Consider the following 21039-nt stretch of genomic DNA (forward strand, 5'->3'; position numbering starts at 1 on the left):
TACAGAAGAACTGGGGAATCTTCCATCCCAGAACTAGAATATCTGGGCAGGAAAATAAACATGCTTAAGACTTCTGCTTCTTCTTGCCTCACCTCTGCCAGCACAGTGTCTATTTCCCATCCCTCCGTTGCCTCCAGCCTTTCCCACATCCTTTCCCATCAGACCGCTCCTCTGCTCTATTCCCTCCCGCTCCTGATGAACAGTTTCACTTTCCCACTTTCCCACTGTCCCAGACACGAGGACAAGAGCGATGATCACAAAGGAGGCCTGATCCTGCAGCACCAGGACTGGTAGGGAACGAGGGAGCTCAGGATTCCCATCCTGGCATTTCCTAGTGGGCCTGAAACATCGCATGAGGTAGGACTTAACTTTAGCAGAGTAAAACACAGACGTCTATTCCACGCCAGCCTCTGCAATCAATGAAGATGGGCAGTTCCAGAGAATGACTCAACTCCAAGCTCAGACAAGTGACTATAATAAATTAAATTAATTGAGACTGAGCTTTTTAGAGCTGGACATGTCTTATGTTCCTCTAAGCTACACTGTGCAAAGTACTTCCAGGAAATCATTTATTCACTGAGACAGTCAGGTTTATATAGCTAGTGAGAAGACACAAGACACCAGCTTTAAATCCCTGCTCCTCATCAGGCGTGGAAACCACGAGCTGGCACCTCACACCCCAGGCAAATACTCCGGTAACAGAAACATACTGTCACAGAGGGAAGAAAGCGGGAGGTGCCACCGCTGCAACAGTCCCCTCTTTTGTAGCTAAACTGCCATTTGTGTCCATTCCTATTTCCAAGATTTCCTTTCTTTTTAGTAGACATTTGGAATTCAAGTATTTCTCTTCCAGAATCTGCCCAGATGAATTAAGACAAATCCTGATCAAAACATTGTTTCACTTTGAGCAGGGAAACGCTTCCATTTTATCTCCTTGCCTCCAGCAGAATCCGGAGGGAGAAAACAGGTTCAGCTCCCGGCCCCGGCCCCCTTGCTCTGCTATGTGAAATTAGAGGAGGTTTATTTTGAAGAAAGACTATTGGAAACACATCTCACTAATATCCAGTTCCCAGAGTCACACACTCCCCCATGGGTTCAGCCAAACCAAATACATCAAGCCTGCCAGCTGCGTCTGTTGAAAAGGCTCTAGGAGTTCTGTGGACAATACTAAAACCTGGTACTTGATTCCAGTATTCCTATGGGAAGCTGAAACATCTAGTGGGGAAACTTTACGCTTTCCCTTGGCAATCCCTGGTAGGTATCGGTTGGTTTGGGTTTTTTTTGGTTTTTGTTTTTTCCAATTTTTTTTGTTCTGTGCGGCATTCAGTTGGTTGTTCTGACTAGAACTAATGAACCTGCAGGATGCCAGCAGCACCAAGGCCTGCGGATTTCAACCAGTTCCACGCCACTCCGATAAATCGGGAGTGACACCTAGCGGCTACGCGGGCAGGAACCTTGGCTTCCCTGCTCTTCTCCCGCTCCTCTACACAGCGTCTCTGCACGTTTCTTAGCCCTTACAATTTAGGTTACAATGACAGGTAGAAAAGTTCTCTTTTCATGAGCCGCCTCTACTCCATTCAGTGAAAGTAGCTTTACTTGCAATTAATTTCACATTTCTAAGCGTGGCTAAGGCTACTCAGCCTGGTTTTCAGCTACATGACTAATACCGCCTCTAAGTAGTGAAAGAGCTCCTCTGTAACTTAACGTATACTGCATGTAAATAAGATGAAACCACCTCATTATGCTGTCACTTTTTCTTTTACTCTAGCGGGATCCCATAAGCGGCTCTAGTTTATGCATGAAATTAAAAGAACACGAGCATAAGACCGTTACTGAAAAGGTTTTGGGTTGCAAGTACTATTACACTAACTCAATCAAAGTCTGTTCGGACCCTTCTCTATGAAATGCCATTTAAGAGGAAACATCCCGTAACCTCTCAAAGCCACGAGCCAAGGTCTCGTCTCCAACGAGGATGGTCTTCTTGGGACAGTTAAAAGTGGGGAACTAAATGAATTACCTGTCTGTGATGAGCGGTCCAGATGAACGAGCTCGGCCATCTGGAACCATCTCTTCCACAGTGCTGACTGAACATCTCATCTCTTCCTCTACTACTTGATGCTTAGGAAAGAATTCCGTGTGGTCGTGCATCCTGCCGTTGTGCATTTCTGAGGTTCGCTTTGGTGGTCTGGGAGGTGGTGGGGTATGCTCAGGTGGAGGGTCCAGGTCTTCATTGGAGAGCTCTTTCCACTGTTCCTTCAGGAAGGGAACGCCCTGTTAAGCTTTTCTCTCTTTTTTTTTTTTAAATCTAAGCTGCTATAACTTTTAACTTTAACATGGCAGGGTCTTTATACTTCACATTTTCATTTATTCTTAGAATGGCTGTTCATTTGCATTAAAAAAGACACAAGAACTGGAAACCTAAGCTACATCCAGTACACAGAAGACACCCACTATAAATGCAGGAAATTTTAATCTACTTCTGGAAAATGTAAATAGCACAAATATGAATCTGTGTTGCTAGAGTTCTGCTTACCATAAAACAAACTTACAGGATTTAATTATAATACTTAAACTTCTGGCATATCAGAAAATTTTTATTACGCGAAATGAAAGACAAGGCGGATGCGGCCAGTCTACACCCCAATTACAGGGCTGAAAAATACACAAGGCCACCGGTTATACTGCAGGTGCTTTTTTGAAGGTCCTTATATACAACACTTTAGGTCACGACAGATCGTAAAGCACTGTATTTAAGAACCCCACAATACAAAAATTTATTGAAGCCGAAGCAAGCATGAAATTTAAAGTTTCTTTCTATTCTGTTCGTCCCCCATATTCGCTACAGTTAAGCAGAGCTGAGCTCACTGCACTGGGCAGCGCAGTCAATAGTACTCACTTGCACCGAGGCATCTCCCATGATGAATTTTGCCCCTTCAATAACAGCTAAGTAGGAGAAACGGAGCTGATCTGCCGTCTGTATAAGTCCCATTCTGTACTTCCTCATTTCTAGGAGAACCTGTTTAACGTCCACAGAAGAAGGATCTTTCCGTTTGTCCATCTGAAGATAAAAATTTGAAACATGCTTTATGCTCTGATGAGATTCAATACAATGAGTCATTTCATAGTATGGCCTTCAGACTACCCTCCATATTACAGAATTAATAAACTAATAAAAAACTGCTATCAGCAGGAATTTCGTGGGTCTCTAAAGAGACAGAGGGGAAAGCACACCAGGCCTCCAGCGTGTTGTACATTTTTTCCCTTTTTTGGTTTGAAAATATAATTAGGAAAGAAAAAAAAAAAGGACATGTTAACCTAGGCCTGACTTCTGTGTATTAGCTGCTCTCGCACAGTGACAGAATAAAGCCAAGGGATCTCCAGTTTTATCTTAACGTCAGGACAATTTCCCCCTGCCTACAGGCAAAGTTGACTCTGGAAAAGGAAACACGTGAGATTTATTTTGCGTTGTTTCAGGACAGTTCACACTATTACTTAGCAGACATCTAGTGGGTTTTTTCTTAACCACGAGGTAAAGCCTATCTTTGCAAATCACTCTAAAAACTACAGACTTTTCTTCCCCAAACTCAAAATGGCCAGTTAAGAACGAGGTCTGCCTTGGAATACACTCCCAAACTAGAATATGAGTAAGATAATGGGAAATAGCATGCAACAATACTTCACAGAACATACCACAGCTCTTTGTAAGCCTACAACAAACCATTCCTCAAAAAAACTCTGCAAAAATAGCGTATCATCTGGAAAAAGTAGTTCTTACCAGTAGAAGACACGTATCAACCAAACAAAATGTTCCCGATCTCCCGATGCCCGCGCTGCAGTGCACCACCACGGGGCCGTGCTCAGGGTTGAGCGAGCCGGATTCTCTCACTTTGAACAGGAAATTGAGGAATGAAGCGGGTGACTCTGGGACGCCGAAGTCAGGCCACGTAGTATAATGAAAGTGCAGAATCTCTCTCGTTTCCTCTGTCTGTAAAAACAGTATTTAGGAAGCCTTTTAGCTGGGATACACGAGTCAGAAGTATTCAAAGCACAGTGGCCTACAACAATGTTCTAATCGGCAAATATAATTCCTTGTTCATTTTCCTGGCAAATAGTCACTTATATATTTAGACATACAGCATTAGACATTTTTACCTTTAGGTCAATTTCAAACTTGTGCCTTTGGAAACGCATTAGCTACTTCCCGTGAAAATAACCCCGACTTACGCGGAATGGAGGCACATGCCTGCTCAGCTTTGTGAGCTACTCGGGCTACGCTGCTTCCACGGTATCTTTCAAACAGCTGACAAATTCAAATGACAAAGTTCCACCAGTCTGAGGGAGCTTTTATAGCTGCATAGCTAAGAAACTAATTACAAATAATTATCTCTTGTTGTGAAGGTCTCCGTTTTGAGCAAAGGCAATTGGATAAGTAAGTGTACTAACTCATAACATGGTTTAGTTTTTTCAGTACAGTTCAAATGCTTGTATCGCCACAAGACAGCTGGCTCTGCTGCCTTCCAATTTCTAATGGCAGAATATCATTTGAAGATTTCTCAAAATAAAACACCTCAAGTTACAGAAGCCTTCACACTTTCTGCAGACAAAGCCCTTACACTACCACAGCTGTTCCCTCACAGGTTTGCGCCCAGCCTGAAAACTTTCTTCCAAGACTCCTAAAAGCACTGCTGCTCACATCCTCCAAGAATACTGGAGCTACAACCATCAAACACGTCTATGGCAGACGCCACAGTTCATACACACCACAAACTACATCAACTAAATTCTTACGCAGGCATAATTTAGTGAAATTCCTATCTGCTGTCTCACGTTTCCTGGCAGCATGAAGCATGCAAGATGCTAACAGCGAGCAAAGGAGTAACTGTGTCTTCCAGCAGTGAGCAGCACAGGACAGAAGAGAACCCAGGCTCGCACATCACAACGTTCACCCCTGGCTCAGCACCATCGAGGACCTCAGACATTATCGTCCGTGACCTGCATTCAGTGCAAGTCAATGGTCTTCCTCAGCCAGTCTCCCCAAGGAGCTTTAGATTAGCTCTCACTGCTCTAATACAGGGTAGTGTTGCAGAGGAGAGGAAGGGTGGGAAACGGCACATATACTTTTATTTTGGTATTAAGCAAAAAGAGGGGAGGGCAGGGGGGAAGAGTTATTTGTCTTAAAGCTAGTGGCCTGATCCTTGTAGTGAGCTCCATACAGGTCATTGCCAGACCAGGGCTAAACCAGTTCCTGCTTTCTGATGAAAGCCATCAATGCAAAACCTGAAGATTTAAGCCAAAACCTAAAAATAAACCTTAGAACAAGACACAGGCAAACAGGTAGCTTAAGTAACAGGAAGAGCAATTATTTCAGCTATAACCCAAAAGCACTAGAACATCTGCTGAGTGTTTTTCTGAAAGGTAGTGACAAACTAACCTTCTCACTGAGTGCGCTGCCGAGACATGAAAATCCCTGTAGTTTCCCCAGATACGTTTCATAAATATTAAAGAGTTTAATTTCCACAACACAGAAACTAGAGGCTGAAGAACAATCTCATGCAGAATCCCCAATTCCAGAAGAAAATCTGCTATAATTCATTATAATCTTTTTCAAGACCTTGAGGCGAACCTCACCTCAGAGAGACTGAGGGATCTGATAGGTACTAGTTTCTGTACTTACTGTAAGGTTTTCCAATTCTAGCTGTCGTACTGTGTAATATGACTTTATATCTTCAGATATCAATGTTAGTTTCAAGTTTGTATCTTCAAAAAACATTTCCTTCTCCTCCTTCCGTGGCCAGTACTGTGCACACTTTATCTAAAAACAATCAGGAGACATTTATATATCATTTATCTTTGTGTAAAAGGCAAGGAAAAAACATCCTTAAAACCAACATTTTCTTATGAGACAATTTCTTCATCTGCTTTTATTATAAGGAGGACAAATTCTAGTGTGAAGAATACCAGTTTTCCTTTATGTTGCAGAACCACATCCTCACTGAATCTTTTGTATGAGTCAAACCTTTTTGACCCTGACTGAACCCATGACAATACCTAAGGTTTGTTTAGGTAGAGCTCTCTTTCTTCTACCTGTAAGCTGAAAGAGAATGAAGCAATGGAAGCTAATCAAAATCACCAAAGCCATTATTTATTTTAGCTAATGTCAGAACAAGGAGCAAAAATCGAATAACTGTCTAATTATAAAAGCTGCCACAACACTCTGCCAAAATCTGAATTTTAGTCTACTCTGCATTTTATTATCCTCATGTCAAATATTTAAATTTCAAAAGAAGAAATAGATGTTAACAAGAGCAGAACATACTGTGAAGAAGTATTATGAATTCCACGAATAAGCTACATATAGAGAATTACAACATTGCTAATTTCCAAGTGTAACATCAGATGAGATTTTGGGTTACTCCATTCACTCACCACAAAAATAAAAATAGCAGTGAGATCATTTTGATTTTACATGGCACAGTTTATAAGTAAAGTGCCAAACAAAAAAAACCAACCCCGCATTCAGCAAACATTCCCATTACCTACTTCTGACTGGATTTCTATTTTCTCAGTGAGGTTTCCCAGAGAGCTTAGTTTTGCAAAGCCTGCTACATGCTAGGACCTTAAATGAGTCAACCAAATAGAAAAGCATCACATTTTGCAGTGTGCAGGGTAAAACTGAAACTAAAGAAACTCAGCAGCACCACGAATAGGGAAGCATGCAACCACGTTCCTGACAGTTAAGTCGAAGGATATTGTGACTGGGAGAACCGGCTGCTACTTCTGCCACCAAGCACTGCTCTGCTGAAACGGGATTATGACCACCATTTGCCCACACCTAAACATGCAATAAGAATGGATGGTTGGACATGGCTAATGTCTCTTTTATTAAACAATACGGCAAATAATATGGCTTTAAAGTTAAAGAACAATGAAAAAAGAACAGCATTCTCAAGACTAAAATGATTTCTGACAGCATTTTAATAAATAAGAAAACCCTTCAGTATTTTATTCATAGGTAGACTAACACTGGTTTTGCTCAGACTAATTCTAGTTTTTATTCAAAATACGTCCTCTAGTTTATCTGGGTGTAGAATGCAGTTACAAGTCTCTGCACTTTTTTTTTTAATTAATTTTTAAGAAACAGCAACTGGCTTTGTCTAATTTCTCCACTAAATGTGTCTGCAAACACTTATTTTGTTGTGCTGCACTGTAGGTTTGCCGAGAAGTGTAAGCAGCCTGCCCTAAGGGATCACAATAATTCTTTTTGTTCAAAACTATTGGCACTGCAGAGAATGAGCAGGAATGGCTGGAAAGGAAGAAACTGTTGAAAAATATGGTTACTGCATCTCTTCTGAAGATTAAATTTCACTTGCACTATGAAAAAAGCAAAACACTCAAAAATCAAGACTGCAGTTTATTAAAACACAACTCATTTCACAAGAATCTTCCTGATTATTGGGAATTCTTTCCTGATTATGCAAAAGCATGTACCACCCATGTATCACTGGTGGATACCCAACATACCCGCTATCCCTCCTCCAAAGTGTCTTTATACTGACTACACTATCATTCAACTTTAAATTGTGCATTTCTATGAGTGTTTAAAATTGCTTTTGTCTCAAATTTGCACAGCTGCCAAGTCCACTTTAAGGACGGTAGCTGTGGAATTAGCACAGAGGCAGAACTCTGACCCACGGATGAAACCCATGCCTGACTGTTCCGTCTTCTCCACCATCGGAAAGGCTGAGGCATTTCCTTCTCAAGACAGCAGCTACTCCACGTGCCCAAGGAACCATAACTTTTTATCTGTCTGAAGGTAAATTACTTAAAATAACCCCAATTGTTTGTTCAACTATTGTTTCCCTTCATCTTCTGCCTGTATTGTCTAATGTAAACTTCCAAAAAGGCCTGGACAGACCTCAGCCCACTGCACTTGTCCCAGCAAGTAAAGCACCGGCTCAACCGCTGGTTCCACAGCGCCCAGAAGATTATCCCTTAAGACAGACACCAGGAGAAGTACTTTCAGTTGTGGCCCTGTTCCCTTCATACCTTTAATGCATTTTGTAAAACAATGACACAACATGCCTAGATGATACATTTAACAATCAGAGCTCTTACTGCACGAAAGAAACTTGGAGTCAAAGTGCCTCCGTAACCACTTCAAAACCATTTCATAATGCTTGTGAATGAACACTTGGTGTAAATAATCTTTGAGAGGTGCAATCTGTATACACTGAAAAGAACCACATTCAGATAGCTAGGTTAGCAGTAGAGACCAAATATTCATGTGTGTGAAGAGTCACATTGTGTTCATGCCTTATTTCAGCACATTCAGAAGAAATTAAAACCTGCAATTACAAACTGAGCAATTTTCTGACTGCACTAAGATTGGTTCACCGGGTATTCAATTCTAGGTATAATTTCTTAGATAAAATTACTGATGGCTGTCATTCCTCCGCTCCCTCCCCATTCTTTGGGTTTGTTTGTTTGTTTTCTGTTCGTTTGGGTTTTTTTGTGTGTGTTTTTTTTTCTTTTTAAAGAAAAACCATAAACACGCAATAAACACATAGCTAGAACTGGGTAAGTACTTACGGATCCCTTTTCCATCACTCTGTTCAACATGACAACACCACGGCTTTTCTGCTCCCAAACCATCTCCCAGAAGTGACCACAAGTATTTGGCAAAGGTCCCTGCAGAGACAGAATCCCCAGAAATAAGCATTATTTTCTGTAATGTCAGTTCAATGTCCCCCAATAAAAATTACTTCACTAGGCAATAAATTTAGACAAGTAACAAGCAACTTCTCATTTCAAACTGTAAAAAAACCCGCTGTGATACAGCTTTAAGTTCCATTTTAACACTATGAATTTACCCATGAAAGCATGGTTAATCTTTCCCCCCATACATAACAGGAAGATAGAACCAGTCTCATTTGCAAGAAGAGAACTGGGAGTGAAAAATGCTGAGAGAACTTTCTTAGGAAAGGTATACATATGGGGAAATAAAACCTCACTGACTAAGAACAGAATTAACATTTATGCTGAACTATTCTGTAATACGTCATTGTTATTCATAATACTTGAAAGTCACTAGACTGAATGGACAAACATTCAACAGACTGAAAAAATGCCAGATCAGTAGTAAGTTATATGGTTTTCCAGAATCTTCATGGATCTGCTTTGTGACTGAACAAAATGATAACTCCTTTTAAAGACTACTATCTACTCACAAAATAGATTTCCTTATAACTTGTTGTCTGTGCTATGTTTCTTTGCTCTTCTCTACTCCAAAACCACTGCTCTGAATTTTGGGCAACACAAACCAGGATCATTGTGCCTCTCCTATTTGCTGTCCATCAGTTTGCTCAGACAAAACAGCAGGCCGGGGTCCTCAGAAAGAATGACTGGATTTAAATAAAGCCATGTGAATCTACTAAATTCTGGATCAGAGTAGATAACTAGTACCTGTTAGCTGCACATTTGACCATTCCACATACAGGTCTATCAGTTCAACCCTATGATCAACCTCCCCTGTCGTGAATAACTGGAGTAAGGGCTGTGTGCACAGAATAATTTTCATATTGAACACTGTACTGTCCACTTCTTCCTTAGATTTATCTTTATTCTCTAGAAAGAGGAAGGAAGAGCTGCCGCTTGAAAATATTAATCCCAGTCTACCTTTATCTGAAGTGTGGGAGGAAGGGGTAAAAAAAAAAAAAAAAAAGGTCAAGATTAGCGACCAGGACAGTCTCCAGGGAACCAAACATTTAAGACAAACAAGAATTCTGGCACAGTTGCTAGCTCTCAGAACAAGACAACAAAGTATCCGGGTATTTTTAAATTTGTTATATAGATAGGTGCGGAATTCACAGATTTGGTGAAAAAAAGCCACTTCCCTCCTGACCCCCATATTCCCATCACTAAAGTCTGTATTTATAGCTTTCCTCTCACATCAAAGGTGGGAACATCAGCATTGCCCAACTTGGACCTTTTACAAGCCATGTTATTAGGAGCTACATTATTTATAAATACTACAATGACGACATCAGTTTCAGAAGGATGTTTGACAAAAAATCCACGGTGGAGCGTACTACTTATTTGAAACAGAAGGTCAGGTGTAAGAAATTCCTGAATACATTACAGTAAATGTCTGCTCCTCTCAACATAAGTATCTGTTATGTTTGAAGTATGTAATTTCAAATAGGTTTTGAACATCTTGAAGTTCACACATGTAGTTCTGCAAACGTGAAGCACTCCCATTAAGTGAGGTTCACCTCTGTTCAGAGAATTTATCAGGCAACCTAAGACTGTAGCGGCCTCAAGCCATTGTGCTGACCTTCCAACTAGGAGAAGTGTGATTCATTTCAACCACAACTAAATGTTGCTTGTCATAAGCCACCAGGCAGATTTCTAGATATACGTTAGCTTCTAACCTAGATGGGTCTAAAGTCAGATATACAAAGTCAGCAAAATAATCTACAAAAAGTCAGTCTGTGCTGAAGGAAGCAGAAAGAAATAGATAGCATTTCTATAAAATTGTTCTATGTATATGTTCATATAAACACAGAGATGTTTATACACACTTAACTAGCTTTACAATAAAGAAAACTAACATAATAGGCTAAAGAAAACCTATGAAAAACAACTCCAGTCACCATATGGTTTTTATTATCCACTGCCAGCAGTTACCTGGGTAAGGATGTAGCTCCTTTGGGCCTCTTCCATTTTTATCAAACTAGCATTGATATAGTCATTGTCACCTTGGTTTAGCTTAATTCGACTGTGATCAACTGCAGCATAATTAGAAAACACTGGTTAATGTATATGCAACACAGCACAATCCATGCACAACCTCATCACGCGTTAGGATCAAAGAAGCTGAGTCGTCCTGAAGAATGAAAAGAGCTTAATCACAGGTAGCGCAGAAGTGTTCACTGGTGCTTGTAACTCTGGAAATACAACACAGGTACTACGAGAACAGCACTACAGCAGAGCCGTGAACAGAAGTTGCACTGCCTCTTCCAAGAATACATTGCAAGAATGGAAATATTTGTATCTGAAGTAATCACAACACTAATTTACCAACCAGATCACACTGACCTATTTGTACAGTTGTCGAGTTACTGTTTTTAAATAAATCTAATTACACAATTGTTTATCTTTTGCAGCTTAAACATTCAAACTCAGTTTGTTCAAGGTTCTTAAAGGTTTGCTTGAACATATATTGGACAAACAGAACAGAGACTTCTTATTCTTCTGGTAGACATTTAGCTACTGTCCCCAACCCAACCACACCTTAATGTACAGAAAAAATGATCAAAATTCAAGAATTACAGCAAAGGTAATTTCATTGCTCTTTTGTTAGTCTCAGCTTGCTCCATTTAGGATTAGAAAAAAAACACCAACAAAAGAACACATTTTGCAAAAAAGTGAAATAGAGTGGAAGCAGTATTATCTAAAGGCAAAAAGGAATCATTTGTTGCTCACAACCCCAAATATTGGAACTACTCAGTAAAGCAAAACCATGCGCAACATTATTGTTCCTAGTCACTTGCCCCAAAGGCTTCAGTAACTTTTAACCAGTAAGTATAAAAGTTTTCCGATAGACAATAAAATTGTTGTCTTTGAACAGAAGATAAGACTTTTCCCAGTGACCTATAGAAACTCTGCATTTAAGACAGGCGGCAGCACTGCACGCGTCAAGAGGGAGAGAAGTCCCAGAACAGGCATTGTCATTTAGTGCAGTTTAGTGAACCGGCTGTGGACTTTCTTTAGTGTCTGATACATCAGGTATTATCTGCCAGCCATTTGACTAGTTCTGTACTTCTGTGCACACCCAGAAGCACAGCGTGCCGGGCACAGGAGAGTCTGAATGTCACTGTCTTTGTTCATGGGATCATGGAAGGAAAGACAGGCTGCAGCACCAAACTGAGCTGTGCCTTGTACAGAGGACACAGGCTCAAAGATGCGCTTCCCACCAGAATATGTAATGATAATCATTTCAGAAACACAGGTCTCACACTAGTATTACCACCTTTGCAAACGTCCCCTTTTCTCTGTTCTAATTATCTTAGATTTACTTCTAGTAGTCGTATATTTTCTGCAAGACTTCCCTGTCTCCCAATGGGGGCAGTTATGCTATACTGAGTAGAAGGATGCTCTAGTAAGTACACTGCAACAGAAAGGATACTTGCAATTTTATTAATGCTACTTCAGCCACCATTCTTCTCTAGCAAAAGAATTCAAAGGAAAAGCAAGTTCCTTTCTTCAGATTTCTGCCAACAAATACAGAATATATAGTATGCTGCTCTAGTATAATCCAATGGATATAATGGCATCCTGTGACATCTATCTCATAAATAAATTTACTAACAAAAAGAATTGTCTTGGTTGAATATCCATCAAACAGAAATCTTGTTCTTACAAAGAACATTTAGCTGTGAGAAGAAGTCATTAGAGGTCAACAGTTTTATTACAAACAATGGAAAAGAAAGTGTACTTACAGGGGCTGACATCTCTGTACCTATTTCTATTTTTGTTTCTGGGATGTTTGGCCACTTTACATGGAAAATCACTGGCTTCATGCCTGATGTCCTGAAACAAAAAAAAAATAAAATAAAGTCTTAGATACAAATCCATCTAATATCATCATACCATTGCTATTTTAAGACAAACACCCATTTGACTTCACATCTTCACGTGTGGGAGTTCTGGAGAGAAAGCACTTTGGCCTCCAACTTAGGAATTAAGTTTAAATTTATCAGAATTCAACACTAATGTTACTTGTGTGTTAAAATATTATTAGCTTGCATAATAAAGTAGCAGAACATTTACCAGACCTTATGCCTTGACACTCCTGATGGAGCAGGGTCTCTGCCCCAAAGCACTTTCATATGAACTGCTTTAAGCAATTGATTCCACTATCAATGAAACTATTAATTGTACTTCTAACTAAGCAGCAATTAGAAAACCTTAATTGTGAGAGAAAAAACTTGTCTACCCTCCTTGGCACCAAACACACACACGGAGCAGTGACTTGTCTAAGATCACATCAGCAAGACGTCACAAAACTGCAAATGGCAAAAGTTATTTTTATTCAATTCACATGCTCAAATAAAAAAATATATATCATCTCAAGCATATAATTAAGGTTTCTTTCATGTTTTTTCAGATGCATATCTGAGAAAATTTCAAGAGTTATAATAAAAAGAATTCTGCTGTCCTTGGACATTAGTCCCAATTTCTAGAAACAGAACTTCACATTGTAAATAAATCTGACACAAATATGCAATTACTAAAAAAATATAGTACTAGGAACTTCAGGGGGAAGCTGTTAGATTTAACTGAAATTAATGAAAACTGAAGGAATGGATTTACTGTAGAGCTGCTATTCCAATAGCATAATTAAGTTTAAGAAATCCTAAAACAGGCATTGAGCACATACACGAAATGTGTCCCAGAGATCACTAAAAAAAAAATCATCATTAAAAACAAATTATTGAGCTAAATTCATCCTCTTTCATTGAATGAAATTATTTCTGTAAACATGGCCAACCAAATGAAGCAGAGTTTAATATTAATTATCTGTCCAGGTACAGACATATTTGAGCATGGTGTTGATCCACAGCCAGCGTGACCAGAGGAGAGGTTTCTGTGCATTTGGAGGGCTGCTTGTGATCTATAGATCACTGGCACTCCTCTATTAATAGTTTCAAACTAGCTCAAGCTCTGGTTCAAACTGTGGTAGTTTTGCAACATCAGAGCAGGAGGATTTTATACCAGCTCGAAAATCTAATCCCTAAAATGCAGGCCAAACTGAACAGTTTTTCTGTTCCTCTCAGTTTTGCATAAAGAATCATGTACAATGCTGAAGATTTTTTTTTTTTTAAGTGGGCTATCTACTGCAGCTTATTACTTACTCATCTTTTTCTACCCCCGTTATTCAGATATGTATCAATTTACACCGACTGCTACATGTCAAGGGAAGAGTTCTATTTTACATATACCTGCTCAAAATTAGTACAGTATTCTGAAATGGCTGCTCACTGAAATAAGCCCTGACATCAGCTGCTATCTTTTTATAACTTAACACATGGCTGCCAGTATTTCTGCTTATGAAGAATGCAGTCTGGAGAATACGATCTTGACTGCCACAGTCTAATATCTCAAACACGAGGCAGCTAAAATGGAAGTTTTCATAAATTCGTCTCTGACACTACGTTGGTGACTTTGTATTTTGCAGGGGTTTATTCTTCTTCTGTACTGACTGTACAGGATTAACAAGAGACAAAAACAGGGAACTAGGAAAAAGGGTTTTCTAGATCTCTAACCACATTTCCCACAGAGCCTGCATATGTTATTTTTTTTTAAGTGTTTAAAAAAAAAAAACAACCAACGAAAACCAACACAACCAGCCCACCACTTAAGGTTCATATAAAAAAACCCCCAAACAACAAAAAAAACCCCAAACCCCAGCAAAATGCAAACTGAACCAAAAGACCCTTAGGCATTTTTGCTGGAAATATTGTGTTAAATTAGCAGCAGCACTAATCTACACTGTTTCCGTTCACAGCATTAGCAAGTTTGAAAAGAACTGTCCCCTCTTTTAAAAAAGGAAACGGATGAAATGCTTCATGACAGATATGGAATAATACAAAAGCATTCTAATATAAAAAGTTTATGTGCACATACAGACTACCCCTAAGCCTTGGAGAGTTCCACAGATTCAAATACCAATATCACATATTTAAGGATCTGAAACTGGTAATTTCTTGTTCAGAGAATAGAGAGCTGGCTACTACCTTGCTACCATACATTAGAACTTTTTAAAGATACTACAATACCTAAAGGTACTTAAAGAATAAGGGAGTTCTAGGAGATGCATAACTCCCATAGGCACAGAGAAAATGAAAAGAAAGAAGTTACCCATGTACCTTCCAGAAACACAGACAATTTAAAAAGTGTAATACATTTCTGAAGCACATTTCAACAGGAAAAAAAAATGGGGTGGGGTGCTAATAAAATAAGGGACCTAGATATGAGAACAGGCAAGCTGTTACCTTGCACGAAAATCCAACTAGCATGTAGCACTTCATTTCTGAAGGTAATGAACACCAATAAAATAGGAAATCCTGGACAGCATTCTGCCTGGACCTCAGTGGCCAAATCCATGCCTGAAAAGATGGGGCATACGCTTCTCAGCAATATGGAATAAAAGTGTTTTGGGGTTTTGGTTGGGTTTGTGGGGTTTTTTTGTTTGGTTGGTTGGTTTTTTTGGGGGGCTGGGAGGGGTATAGCAGTTGCTAGAATATCTAAAGTGACAATAAAAAAAAATTAACATAAGATCACTTCCAGGATATGAAGCTGACTTTACTGGAAATCAGGTGGCCTTCAACAGAGAAAATTATTGGAAGGAAACAATCTAGTGACAAGTTACGTAAAACGGCCATGTTACAGGCTTTCTTTTACATTCCTCAAAAACTTCTGTTATTGGTTACTGCAGGGGTCACGGAACCACTGATGCTCACTGGTGTTAGGGCGATCTCAGAATATGTCTAGTAATAGTACTACAGGATCTCCACACTGGAGAAAGCAGCCTCATTCAAAGCACATAATTATTATGCTATGAGGAACTTGAAGCCAGTGATGTCACGAGAACTGAAGTTAGTTGATGGACATAGGGATGGACAAAAGTTACGAAACACCTTCTTGAATCACACTCACAGTCACACTGTAGAGATCCTGCCATTTGAAAAGGAAGCTCGACATTTCATTTAAAAGGTCATGCAACATAAAACTTTAAAGAGGAAGGGCTAGAACTGAAGTCAGTTTTCCAAAGTCAAATGCTTCTGGTTTTGAGCATGAGTCATTCCACGCCACTCATCTCCTGGTCCTGTACCCTGTGCAAACACCCCCAGAAACCACCCCAGGGGATGGAAAGAGGAAGTCTGCTGAAGCACTCTTCTTCAAATGGGAAGTTCTTGTTGCTGTTAATTTGCAGTAGTGACTGGAATAAGAAGTTCTTTAGTGCTTTATGGGAGAAGGTTGCTCTCAGTTGCATGAATGGGTTCCACTTAGCCTGACAGCATCACATTTCGTGCACAAAGAAAGGACACAGAATACAAGGGCAGATGGCTGTATTTTTCAGAAAAAAGGGAACCATCCCATGAACATAGCCTTACTTTCCAGTCTTACAGATGTTCATCAGCAAGAGGTGTTCATGGTGGCTCTCAGCCCCTTGTCCCAAAGCCTTCTGTACAAGAATGCCTGACCCTTCCTCCCTTCCCCCTGCCAGAAACCTCACAGTAGTGAGTCACTCTGTAGCCCACAGCCCTTTCTTTCCATTCCTCTCAGCCTTCAAAAAATTACCCTCCTTTCAGTCTCCTAACCCGTAACTCCTCTGGAGTCCCATATCTGTCAAATCACCCACTTTGCTCAGTACATATTTTCTGCAAACTTTCTTACCTGGCCTAGCTGCTGGTACTCTGCACCACACTACAGCTGCCACATGTCAACTCAGCACGACAGCGTGTTTGACTATACTTTCCCCATCTTGTTCAGACACCCATGGGAGATTAAGAGAGAGAAGATATACCCCAAGATCTTCAAGTAAGAATTGGGTAAAATGACATGAAGAGGTGTTCATGACATCAGTCACTCAAGCACGATGCAACGTTGCATAGATTTGAATGTCAGTATTTCCAGAAGAGAAACTAACTGTCCAGTCTAAAGGCCTTCAGATTCAAAAGAAAGGCTCCCAGGGAACTCTGCAGCAGGCCTCAATTTGATCACACTATTTTATTACACCATAAACTCCGGAGTAGCTCAGACTAAGACATAACGATATACTGTCATTTTAATAGTTCAGTTCCTACGGGAAGCGGCAATCGCCAAGATCTTATCACGGGCTACAGAAGCGCACAGTAATCTCTCTGCTGAACAGTCACATTAAGGAAAGCAATTCACAACAAGTATATAAAGGCTTACATAAAAAAGTAGTTTTAGCTTAAGAGCTTAAAAAACCCCATACGTTTCCTCTTAAAGCTAGCACTGAAAAAAAAAAAAAAGATAACCATGCTGTAAAAGCTGTAAAAGTAGAAGAAAAAAGTTACACTAAAGTCAAGTGAAAGCTGCTGTTTTCTGAGATGTCGTTACAGGCTGATTTCAGAATGGAAATACCCCCACAAATATATGAGGTGGCAAAGAACCCATACAGAAGACCACAAGAAAAACGGGTAGTACTAAAGATCCATAATAACCAGCTACTTTACACAAATGGGAAAAGGTCTTCAGATTCAGTGTGTAAGGGAGCGAACTGAGTCACTGAGAAGCACCAAGCTGATTCCTCAACAAAAGGGCCTTGGTAAGATCTGAAGCATACATAGATCCACTGTTCATTCAACCCACTTTGACAAGGAAGACTGGATATCTTATCCTATATTAAACTCTACATATGGATATTTGGACAGGGACAAGAAATGAGGATGTAACTTGCAGGTAACAAGTCAGCTAAAGATCAGATACATGAGCAGACAATCGCATGACATAACATTAATCTTAACTACAAGCTGCAGAATTTTAGCCAGATAAATTAAATAAATGTAGATTTTAATATCCTTTACAAAAATTTTTATCTAGTCTCTCAGTTTTGCTTTCAAGTAAAATACGGTAGTACTGATTTGCTTATTAATGTCCCTCAAAAAAAGCCAGTAGGCTGGTATGCCAAGCTTCTTCCTGAGGTCAAGTAGCACAGAGACAGAAAGGGTCAGGCTTGTTTAAAGTTCAACAACACTATTACGTGAGTTTAAAATAAATAAATAAATTAAAAAAAAATAAAAATCACAAACTTGCAACATGGTTTTCCTAGAAAGCCCCTTGCTAATTCAGCACTATGTGGGCAATCTGGAACAGGTTGTGGCAAGGCAGCGTAAGCAGAGTTTCTGATACTAGTCAGCTGGTTGCAGGCACGGAAATAACCCCCCAGGAGAATGTAAACTGGGCATGATTGTGTTATTAAATCATATCAGCACTTGTGAAAGTGTACTCATTTTTTCTGGGCCCACGTTTATTGCAGCCAGCAAATATTATAGACTGTTTCTCACCATTGAACTAGTTTCAACATGCCTAACTGTAGAAATTTAAGAATTATTAAAGTAAATCCTGCAGTACTTTATTGTACCCACTTCATCATGGTAGACAACTGAACACTGTAAATGCCCAGTTAAACACTTGCACCTGAATGGTTCTTACAACTTGGGTATGTACTTCCAGAACAGAGAAAGTCATAGACTTGTGTCATTTCAAAATTTTAACAGTATTATATTTATTTTGCATGTTGTCAAAAGGAAGACATTGCTGTAGAATAAATCATTTCAATTCTGCAGAACTCAGCTGTTCAGATTCTCATATTTCTTCATTATCTGCATGAGTAAAAAATGAGTTTTCAATTCTGATTTTTGAGGGTTGCAGCAGAGCAAGGGAGATCAAAGATCTAAACTCTAGTATTAGGTTAAAGAATTACATGAGACTTCTCAAATTTCAGTAAGTTCAAAATACAGTTTGTCCTTGAAATTTATGACCCATAACAGAAGAAGTTCAGAGTAGCTGGCAGGAACACTCTACTTCTGCTGTTTTGTAGTCATGTATTCACTGCCAAAACAGGAAACAACTGAATGGAGGGTCAGCATAAGAAAACAACTGAAGTTCCCTTCTTCACATCCATCTCTATTTTTCCTCCCAGCTATTCAGTCTGCTCCAGAAGTATATCTTAGACATTACTGGAAGGATAGAGACTTTTGAGAAGATGAAATGGCTTTTTCTTGACAGCTGTTGTGCAAAAGAAAAGCTTTGCCATCTGTTTCATCAAACAAAGTCAGTGCCAGGAAATAAACCACAGTCTCATTAAAGTGTCAAGAGGTTCTAACTCAGTTACTCTTCTCCTATAAGAAAAATAATCACGGAGATGAGATCCAGATCTTGATTTGCCCAAACATTAGAGGTCTCCAGATAGAGAGTTTTGGTTTAACCTCATCTCAAATAGACTGGTGCATCTGACAGCCCAGATGTCCACATAAGTCCTAAAGGAATTTAGTCTGCGTAGCAAATCCAGACCTTAATTTATTTGCAGTATGGGTTTTGTACGAGTTTAAAAATGTGTAATTTCTGGTCTGTAGGGTATTCCAGGCTTCATAAATGGACAACTGTGGTTATAAACAGAGTCCTCCTTTCCTAGTTACCTAATATTTTCATTCTGATGTCTCACAAGCCGCCTAACAGCGCTACAACTTTTACAGAGCTACCACCACATAAAAAACCCCAACCAGCAATGAGGCAAAGACCACGTGTGTAGACTTTGCAGACTTCAGGGACAGTGGAGAGGGGAGGAAAAAAAGACATAAAACCTGCAAGTACTAGAAGGTGAGGGAGGGATGAGAAAAGCTTCTTCTCACACCTTTTCACAGCATAACCAGATCAGCGTGCTGCATAACCAAGATATTTTCTAGAGTTTAGAGAATCTGCAAATGACAAGTTGGAAATTGGAAGCAAAAGGACAAGAGATGCCCTTGGAACCACTGCAGACAGTTTACGGTTTCTCAAGGGGATCTCTGACTTCATGCAATAGGAACCACGGAACGCCTTTTTATTTATACTCGCTCAGAATCCTCTCTTATCTTTCAGAGATACTACATACAGTGTTAACAACCTCAGTTAATGTTAAGAAAGCAAGACTATTGTTACTATTGTCCCAAATAACTGCATAATCCATTATCACCATTTAATCTTAAGATAAATGGGCTCATCCAATTAATTAAATAAATAAAATAATAAAACTGAGGACTCCTGCTTTTGATTTCCAGCAAGATTTACAACGTGATAAAGTGAGGTTCAAGCTATCTGCCACAACATCATTCCTGGCTCACTGTTTCATCATTTGTATAGGTACACTGTTCACTTTCATGCTCATTAGTCACTAATATTCTAAAGTTTTACTGCTTTTTTTAAGAAGTTGGGTTTGATTTCAGTTTTTTGTTTTTTAAATCATCAAGCAGCTACATATTTCTCCCCTGAATTCCCTCAAAATTATGCAAATATTTTCAAACACTTGCTAGACTTTCACGTATTTAAATTAATTTACATGGGTCTCAGAAAGTAGCTCAGGTTAATATACCAATCTGAACATTGGTGTATTAACACCAATTAACATACGCTGAACACTGAAGTTCCCTATTAGAAGTTCTATGTATAATTCCAGAAAGCCTGACTGACTCATAAGGCTCAGTGTTCTGCACAGAAAAAAAATCCAGCCTTTTCAAAAGGTTTGAGATAATCTTTTGTTTAAACAATTTCAAGGATTGTGCTAGAACAAGGGCAGAAGACTTCAGATGAAAGTTAATAAGCCTGGTTTGCAGTTAATACCACTAGTAACATCCAGCACTCATGTATGAATTTCCAACTTCTAAAAAAAATTAGCATCTGGCTTATAGAAATAATTTCTTTTGTAAAAATCAAAAATAAAACTGAGATTAAAACCTTCCTAATAGCTGTCTAACAGCAGTAAATTGACACTATATCTCTCAGTAACCAGAGTCCTATTTACTAAAAGATAGTAGAAGGCATTGCCATGTTGACATGGTTTAATCTGTAACAGCTTGATCCAAAAACCCTTCGGCAGAAGGATAAAGTATTTTTTATGTAACAGGCATTTGATCAAGCTATGAAAACCCACTTCATCTTTAGTTACAATCAGTAAAATAAAATCTAGATTTTGCTCTGAATTTAACCAGCTGATTCGATGGATGAAAATCCTTACAGAGTAGATGCATTCTACTAGGATAAAGGATAAATCTACTTCTGATCAGGTTTTTAAGATGACTGGGCAATTAGAAGTACCTACAAAATGATCATAAATCCATGATTATTTATTTAGAACCTGGGCTACACTGTTCGGAAGACTGACAGAAAGGATTTAAGGAGAATTTTATATGAACTCTGTTAAGTACAGTAATAGGTGTATGTGAAACACCACCAGTTGAGTTAAATCTG

At 39.3% G+C, this 21039-nt stretch overlaps 1 protein-coding gene across 4 annotated transcripts in view; it reads right to left on the reverse strand.

Moving 5' to 3' along the window:
- Window positions 1–21039, reverse strand: part of PTPN1 (protein tyrosine phosphatase non-receptor type 1) — a 46258-nt gene that overhangs the window by 4309 nt on the left and 20910 nt on the right. For 2 of the 4 annotated variants that reach the window (XM_063349916.1, XM_063349919.1), the window contains 7 exons: window positions 12501–12591; window positions 10687–10787; window positions 8590–8688; window positions 5675–5812; window positions 3776–3985; window positions 2897–3058; window positions 2018–2253 (listed from right to left, as the gene is read on the reverse strand). In XM_063349916.1, the coding sequence (XP_063205986.1) occupies window positions 2018–2253; window positions 2897–3058; window positions 3776–3985; window positions 5675–5812; window positions 8590–8688; window positions 10687–10787; window positions 12501–12591 (1037 nt within the window). The remainder of the gene's footprint in view (window positions 1–2017; window positions 2254–2896; window positions 3059–3775; window positions 3986–5674; window positions 5813–8589; window positions 8689–10686; window positions 10788–12500; window positions 12592–21039) is intronic. The other 2 variants (XM_063349917.1, XM_063349918.1) reach the window with 1 other exon arrangement.

This window comes from Chroicocephalus ridibundus, chromosome 12, assembly GCF_963924245.1.
Source record: "Chroicocephalus ridibundus chromosome 12, bChrRid1.1, whole genome shotgun sequence".
In the NCBI taxonomy this organism is placed as follows: Eukaryota; Metazoa; Chordata; class Aves; order Charadriiformes; family Laridae; genus Chroicocephalus; species Chroicocephalus ridibundus.